Source organism: Humulus lupulus, chromosome 6, assembly GCF_963169125.1.
Source record: "Humulus lupulus chromosome 6, drHumLupu1.1, whole genome shotgun sequence".
NCBI classification, from domain to species: Eukaryota; Viridiplantae; Streptophyta; class Magnoliopsida; order Rosales; family Cannabaceae; genus Humulus; species Humulus lupulus.
This window is the reverse complement of record NC_084798.1, coordinates 8,150,504-8,158,330: the sequence shown is the minus strand read 5'-3', so window position 1 is coordinate 8,158,330 and position 7,827 is coordinate 8,150,504. Positions and strand designations below refer to the sequence as shown.

Below are 7,827 nucleotides of genomic sequence, written 5' to 3'. Positions count from 1 at the left end.
TTCAGACCGGGAATTATTCGGACACTCATAGTAGTACTTGTAGATTTTCTAAGTTTAACCTATAGTTTAAGAATATTAAGTTTAACCTAAGGTTTGATTATATGACTAATATTAAGGGTAATATTTATTATACTATAAGGTTTAGATGAGGACCAATAGGATTTTACGCACACGTTATGTATGGATGATTAAGGATTAAGTATTTTGAGGATTAAATTTAATAAGGGTAAAAGTTTGAATGCTATAAGGTCAGTCAGCAGCTTTGAATACGTTGAGGGCTTAGTCAAGGCTGTTTACTCCATTCAAACTTAGCTAAAAATGTGTAATTTTGTGTTTAATTAATCAGCGTATGCCGATATATCGCAGCTATAGGGGGCGATATATCGCAGCACGTAGATACGGAAAACACGAGACGATGCACGGGAGCCTCGGGCATACTGGCCCAGGCGATATATCGCCTATAGGGGGCGATATATCGCCTCCTTCATTGTATTTTGAAATTTTTTTGAATTCTTTTTCCTGTCATCCATTCAACTTCTTCATAAGTCCAGCATCTTTTGAACAAGTCTTCAGCCTCTGCTGAACGATTATTCAAACATTTTTCACCTAAAAAGCTATTATTTTTATTCAAGTAAAATCAAGATCTTTTCATTCCTAAACTCTATAAATAGGACCTAGTACCCAGCCATTATTCATCTTTTGCTCTAAGTTCAAAGGCTGCAAGTGCTAAGTGAGTGTGAGAGTGTAAACACCTGGTTTGGGGAAATCATAAGCTTAAACATCATAAGCTTATCAAACACTTTGGGAAGTAAGATTCTATAGTATTTCGGTTGTGGTGTAGATTGGTCCTACAAGTCTTTGAGGTAAACCAAAACTCTAGTTCATTTGTTTTATGTTATTTTCTTTCTCATAGCCTTCTACTCAGTCTCCTAACCTCATTCTTATTTTGGTTAGGAAATCTAAGTTATTGAGCACATAAGTTTCGGTAAGCATGTTTCTCAATGGTTTAGTCTTCCCATTCCTTTTCATCTCTTTTTCTTCATTAGACTCGCTCATTTTCATAATGGTTATTAGGAGTGTTCCAAAGTCCCAACTCTGTCCTCACATCCTGGTAACTTTGGTAAGGAAAATAGGATAGAAATGCATATGTTATATGTTCTATATGTTATCTTATGTATCTTATGTTATGATAAGTGTTATGATATGTATGTTTGTAGGCTTGGGCATATGACCCATATGACTAACAAGCCCCAAATAGATTATGGGCATATGATCTACTTAGCTAGTAGGACCCCAATAGATTATGGGCATATGACCTGCTTAGCTAGTAGGACCCCACTAATCTAATGGGCATATGACTTGTTTAGTCTATGGGACCCCAAGTAATAATGGCCATTATAGTATGCGTATGTTATAAGTATTATGTTAAGTCTTTATGTTTCTTATGAAATTATGTTTATGACTATGTGTTAGATTTTCCTTGCTGGGCATTAGGCTCATTCCTTTTTGTTTTATGTGCAGGAAAATAGCTTTAGAGGCGGTAAGGTTCGTGGATGCTTGGGATTGTGTATCGATTGTGAATGGAGTCAAGGTGCCGAGCGTTATTCGATTCGAGGATGTAGTTTTGCTTTATGTCTGTTTTACATGTATTTTCCGCACTATTTATGTAACATCTTTTATTTTAAATTATGTTTTGTTTTTAAGACAATGGGATCCCATATCCTACTTATTTTATGAAAGTAACTCTATTTCTACAAGTTTCCAATAAAGTATGGTATTTTCGCAAAAATGTAAGTTTTATGTATAGTTTCGTTAATGGTCCAAAAAGTCTAGATTAGTGGGTCATTACACTTTACATGTTCAATTGGGCCCAAATAAAACCTAACATTTTATGAAAGTTTTATTTAAGTTTTCCCACATTTTTCAAACACAAAAATTGGACCATCATTATACTTATATTTACCCAAATGCAAAAAAATAACTTAATAATGATGCTTGATATGCTAATAATTGGATGGACCTAACAAGTTACTCTATAAGCATGTATTATTAAATTATGCAAATATACTACAACAATATAGTATTTTGCAAAATACCATAATTAATTAATATAGAATTCATCAGACAAAATTCAATAAAATTAATTAAACAAGTTGCAAAATATTAAATTAATTAAAATAGAATTTATCAAACAAAATTCAATTTCAAATAATTAATTTAACCTAGGTTGTTAAGTTGTTAGGAATGACAAGATATTTTATTTTTAAATATTTTAACAAATTTTAAAATATCAAAATATCTTTTAACCATATTTAAAATATATAGAATTTTCTAATAACTAATTATAAATATTTAAAAAAATAAAACTATCTTGAATAATCAGATAACTAATGTTAATATTTTATTTATAAAAAAAATAAAAAAAATCTTAAATTATCATGATTATCAGATAACCAATTTAAAATATTTTAAAAAGAAAAAATATCTAAAATAATCAGATAATCAATTTTAAACCTAACTGCACAAAATATCCAATTTTACAAAAATAAAAAAAAAATATTTTGCTAAAAAATGCCAACGCGGGTTCTGGCACCGACGCAGAACAGACGTCCGTAGGGATCCGAAAAAATTACACACAAACATTATACACAATAAATATGATTGGTTGAAGTGATTTTTCATATAGGGTTGTGTATAATGTTTGTGTGTGCACACATCATTACTCTATTTTATAATATAATATTTTGATTTATGATCACTTTATTAGTGTCTTATCAAAATCATATTTAATTTAAATATGTAAATTTATTTTAATAAAATAAAATAAATATGATGACATTCCGATACAATTTTTCCAAGTCACAGCACTTTAAAATCAATAATTTACTAAATACTCAACAATTTTTTCCTACTGCTGCAGCTGTTTTTTCCCACAATACAGCTACAACTGTTTTTCCCTACAGTAGAACTGTACCAAGCTGGTCCTTAGATTATTGTGTATAGAAAAGGAAAACACAACTAATTGAAAATGATATCACCTCTTTCATTAATTGGGAAGACTTCGAAAGTCTATTTTATTCAATACTATTTTTTGATTGGCTAATAATGTTTGAAAACAAGTAACACAGCGCAAACTCATTTTTTCTTTGTGGAAATCTTTGCAAATATAACTTGTATAGATCGTGTTCTGGTTCGCTAATAATAAGAACTATATACATATATCTTAAAGGTCGGTTATTTGCTAAGACTTATTACTACCTCAGGATCTACTTTAAATTTAATACTATGATCATAACTAAAATAATAAAACATATATATAAACTAGATTCATGTCTTTCATACAATAATGTGTTGTTCTTATCTAATCTAATTTAAATTTCAAACCATAAAGGGAAGGATTAATTTTAATCTACATTTACAGACTAATTTAGGAGTATCACAGTGCATTAATTTTTGTGATACGAGTTGGTAGGCAATTTTTATTTTTAAATAAATAAAATAAAAAGTATAGACAGAAGGGTGTATTAACACCACACAACGCAATAGTACCAGTACATACCATATTTAATGAAACGTTAACGATGTGTTAATCAACTGTATAAGAGTAATCACTGTTGACCAAGACCAAGACTTACCCAAGTCTTCTGGTCAAGCAGAATAGGACCATCGATGTTTTAATCAAATGTGATATCACATACATATTATTTGAAAAACAAAAAAGCATATATATATATATATATATAGGCTTAAAGTAATCACTAATCACTATTCACGGGTCGAGAACACTGAGAGCCCCACCGGTAAAACTTAAAGTGATGCTCCTATAAAAGAATTATCCTATAGATATAATATAAATATTGGGAAATTTTATTGCAGGGTCTTAAAAAAAAGCCACACCGGTGGAGTTCTATTGTGTTCCTAACTCGTGAACAGTTTTCGGCGCCATTTTTTTATGATTATGCATTTTGTTGTTATTTAGAGCAATCTGCAAATTTTCAGAAAATTTTGAATAACTTACATTGCCGAAAACTAAGTTCAAACATGTTGTTTTCCAAGAGCATAAAAAAATTAGTCATGCATTCAACAACTTAATTTAAAAATAGTTTTCAGCACTTTAAATTATTCAGAATTTTCTAAAAATTTGCAAGATGCTCTAACTAACTACAAAATATACGGTCATAAAAGAAAACACGTCGAAAACTATGCACTAGTTGGGAGTACACAAGAGCTCAAATGATAATGTTCTTCCCATAATAATAGAATCTCTCATATAAATATATTATGAAATCACTTTCTATAAAAATACATGATTATTATTTTTAATTTGCTTTTGTGATTACATGAATATCCATGTTTGATTCATTGGGAATTTATGTTGCCCAACAAAATGTCTATATTTGATGCCAATGAACAAAACATTTTATAAAACAAAAATATATATTGAATTTAGAAGATGATGACAGAAATAACTTTAAAATAGTAGTATTTTGGTAAAAAAAAATTCAGATTCAGTATTTTAAGTTTTTTTTTTAAAAAAAAATCTTAAAGTATTTTTGTAAACTTCCCATTATTATTTACTACAAAATAATATTAAGACAAATATAATTTTTGGTTTAAATTATAATTTCATTTTTTTTTTCAACAAAATGTTTGTATACATATATATGTTAAAAATATTTATATATTTATTAATTACTAGAGTTTAAATGCCTATTAAAAATACTCAAATTTGTATTCCACAAATCTTTAAACAAATTTAATATAGCTTAAATTTTGTATTTCCCTACTATTCAAATTAGGATTATAAATACCTAATAAATTCATATTAGAATTTTATAATTATCATTTTATTTTCAGTTTAATTCACAAACAAATACTTAATATATATGTATATATGTTTATTAATGTAAAATCTAAATTATCTCTAACATCAAACACAATCAAACTCCATATATATATATATGGAGTAACTGCTACGTTTGTGGATAGAGATTGTACGTAACAGATTAGCCACACAATAAAGGTGTTTACTTTTCAATAAGACTAATAATGAGTCGTCCAAACATAATGAGACGTCAATCGTGTGGTCCCCAATTTTTCTATGTATATACATATATATATATATATATTTATATGGCAGTTAAATTTGCACTAAACCAATTGATAGCTTAACATGATAACGATGATCAGAGTTTTCGTTCTTTTGTTTGTCGTAGCCACGTGTCATGTATGGAGTACGAGCAGCAGTGTTGATGGACAATGCATAGAGAAGGAGAGAGAAGCCCTTGTAGGCTTTAAGCAAGGCCTTGTCGACGAATACAACGTTCTATCATCCTGGGCAAGCACCGGCGGAGATTGTTGCACTTGGAGAGGAATCAGGTGTGATAACTCAACTCATCATATTATTGCTCTTGATCTTCCTGCTCAATATAATGAACAAATATTGAGTGGTCAAATCAGTTCTTCGTTGGTTGAGTTACAACATTTGAGCTACTTAGATCTCAGTTACAATAATTTCACTAACATTCCCGAGTTCATTGGCTCTTTGTCTAGACTCACATATCTCGACCTTTCGTATAATCTCATTGTTGGAATCATTCCTTCCCAACTTGGGAATCTGACGAGGTTAGAGTACCTCAATCTTGACAATGCCCCTGGCTATGGTCAGTTGATTGGTAATAGTCTTGAATGGCTTTCTCATCTCAATTCTCTTCAACACTTTGAGCTTGGAAATACTGATTTTACCAGAGCCACAAATTGGTTTCAATCATTCAAAACAGCCTCCTCCCTATCATTTTTGGCATTGTCTAATTGTGTATTACCACAAGTAGATATCTCATCTCTTTCGCATTCCAATTCATCGTCTAATTCTCTCACAGATCTTTCCATTGTGAAGAGTTCCGTACACCCCACAACAGTTCCTTGGTTGCTCAATATCAGCACCAGTCTCGTTAATCTTTCACTATCTGATAGTGACATTAAAGGAACTCTTCCAAATTCTTTTGAAAACATGAGATATCTCAAGAAAATTGATTTGTCGGTCAATGAATTCGAAGGTGCAATACCAAAATCGTTGGGGAATCTTTGCAGTCTTAAATTTCTATGGTTGCAATGGAACAAGTTCAACACAACACTCGGTGATGTTTTAGAAAGCCTCAACGGCTGTGCTAGAAACTCATTGTATATTATGGATCTGAATGGGAACAACCTAAGAGGTTCTTTCCCTGATGATTCGAATACATTTCCGCCCCGTCTACAATATTTAAGCATCTTTGACAACTACCTCGAAGGACCCATACTGACCAATCTTTCAGTGTTGTCAGACCTTAGAGTATTGCTTGCCAATCATAACAGGTTCAATGGCACTATACCTGAAAGTATTGGTGAGCTCCAATATCTCGAGGATTTTGATTTCTCTTATAACAATTTCTCTGGCCTTGTCTCAGAAGTTCACTTCCGTAAACTTTCCAATCTAAAGGAACTGTACTTATCTTGGAACATGTTAACAGTGAAATTCGATCCCGCTTGGGTTCCACCCTTCGACCTACTCTCCGTTAAGTTGACGACCTGCAAGTTAGGTCCTCAGTTTCCCAGTTGGCTTCGAAACCAAACAAATATTTCTATTCTTGATATTTCATTCAGCGATATTGATGATGTTATTCCTGATTGGTTTTCCAACCATGCTTCCAAACTGATGGTTCTAGATCTACGCGAGAATCAAATTCATGGCCCAATCCCACACTATCTGCAACTATATTTTGTGTCGAACCAAGACACAACTTACAATTAATCTGTTACATTCCAATTAATCTGTTAGAATTTTCGATAAACTAGTTTATTTTTACTGTATCAAATATATGCAATAATGAATTAATAAGAAACTATTACCTCCTCAGGAAAATTTGACTGTGGTGGTGGGGGAGCACATGGTGCCTGCGTCGGTGGTGGAGGAGCAAGTGGTAGCTGTGAGGGTGGTCGGTGAGCATATGATGTCCATGTCGGTGGTGGCGGAGCATGTTGTGCCTGTGTCGGTGGTGGAGGGGCATATGGTGCGTGTGGTGTGTTTGAGGCTCCTCCTATGTAACGACCCACTAATCTAGACTCTTGGACCATTATCGAACTATACATACATATTCTTACTAAAACATATATTTGCGAAAATACCACAATTTATTATAAACTTGTAGAAACAAAGGTTACTTTCATAAATAATAAGTAGGATATGGGTACCCATTGTCTTTAAAACAAAAATAACTTAAAAACTAAAAAGAGTTACATAGAAAATGCGGAAAATACATTTAAAACCATAAAACATAAACAAGACTACATCCTCGAATCGAATAACGCTCGGCCCCTTGACTCCATTCACCATCGATACACATCCTCCAAGCGTCACGAATCTTACCGCCTCTAAAGCTTATTTTCCTGCACATAAACAGAAAGGAGTGAGCCTAATGCCCAGCAAGGAAAATCTAACACATAGTCATAAACATAAACATAATTTCATAATAACGTAAAGACATATCATAACACATAATTCACTTATTATAATGGCCATTATTACTTGGGGTCCCATAGACTAAACAAGCTTATGCCCATGAGATTAGTGGGGTCCTACCAGCTAAATAGGCTTATGCCCACAATCTTTTTGGGGTCTTGTTAGTCAAATAGGGCATATGCCCAAGCCTACAACATACACATGCACAACATATTCATAACATACCCATATCATATCATAACACATAAGATAACATAAACATAAACATATAGATTCTAGCCTATTTTCCTTACTAAAGTTACCGGGATTATGGACTGAGTTGGGACTTT

At 32.0% G+C, this 7,827-nt stretch overlaps 1 protein-coding gene across 1 annotated transcript; it reads left to right on the top strand.

The window, feature by feature from the left end:
- The first annotated feature begins 5,182 nt into the window (after positions 1-5,182).
- Positions 5,183-6,651, top strand: LOC133784633 (receptor-like protein EIX2). Its single transcript, XM_062223924.1, has 2 exons — positions 5,183-6,529; positions 6,643-6,651. The coding sequence occupies exons 1-2, from the start codon at positions 5,183-5,185 to the stop codon at positions 6,649-6,651; spliced, it is 1,356 nt and encodes a 451-aa protein (XP_062079908.1).
- The last annotated feature ends 1,176 nt before the right edge of the window (positions 6,652-7,827 follow it).

Excerpts from the sequence above, each read along its gene's own strand:
- LOC133784633 (XM_062223924.1), top strand. The coding sequence starts at position 5,183 with ATGATCAGAGTTTTCGTTCTTTTGTTTGTCGTAGCCACGTGTCATGTA.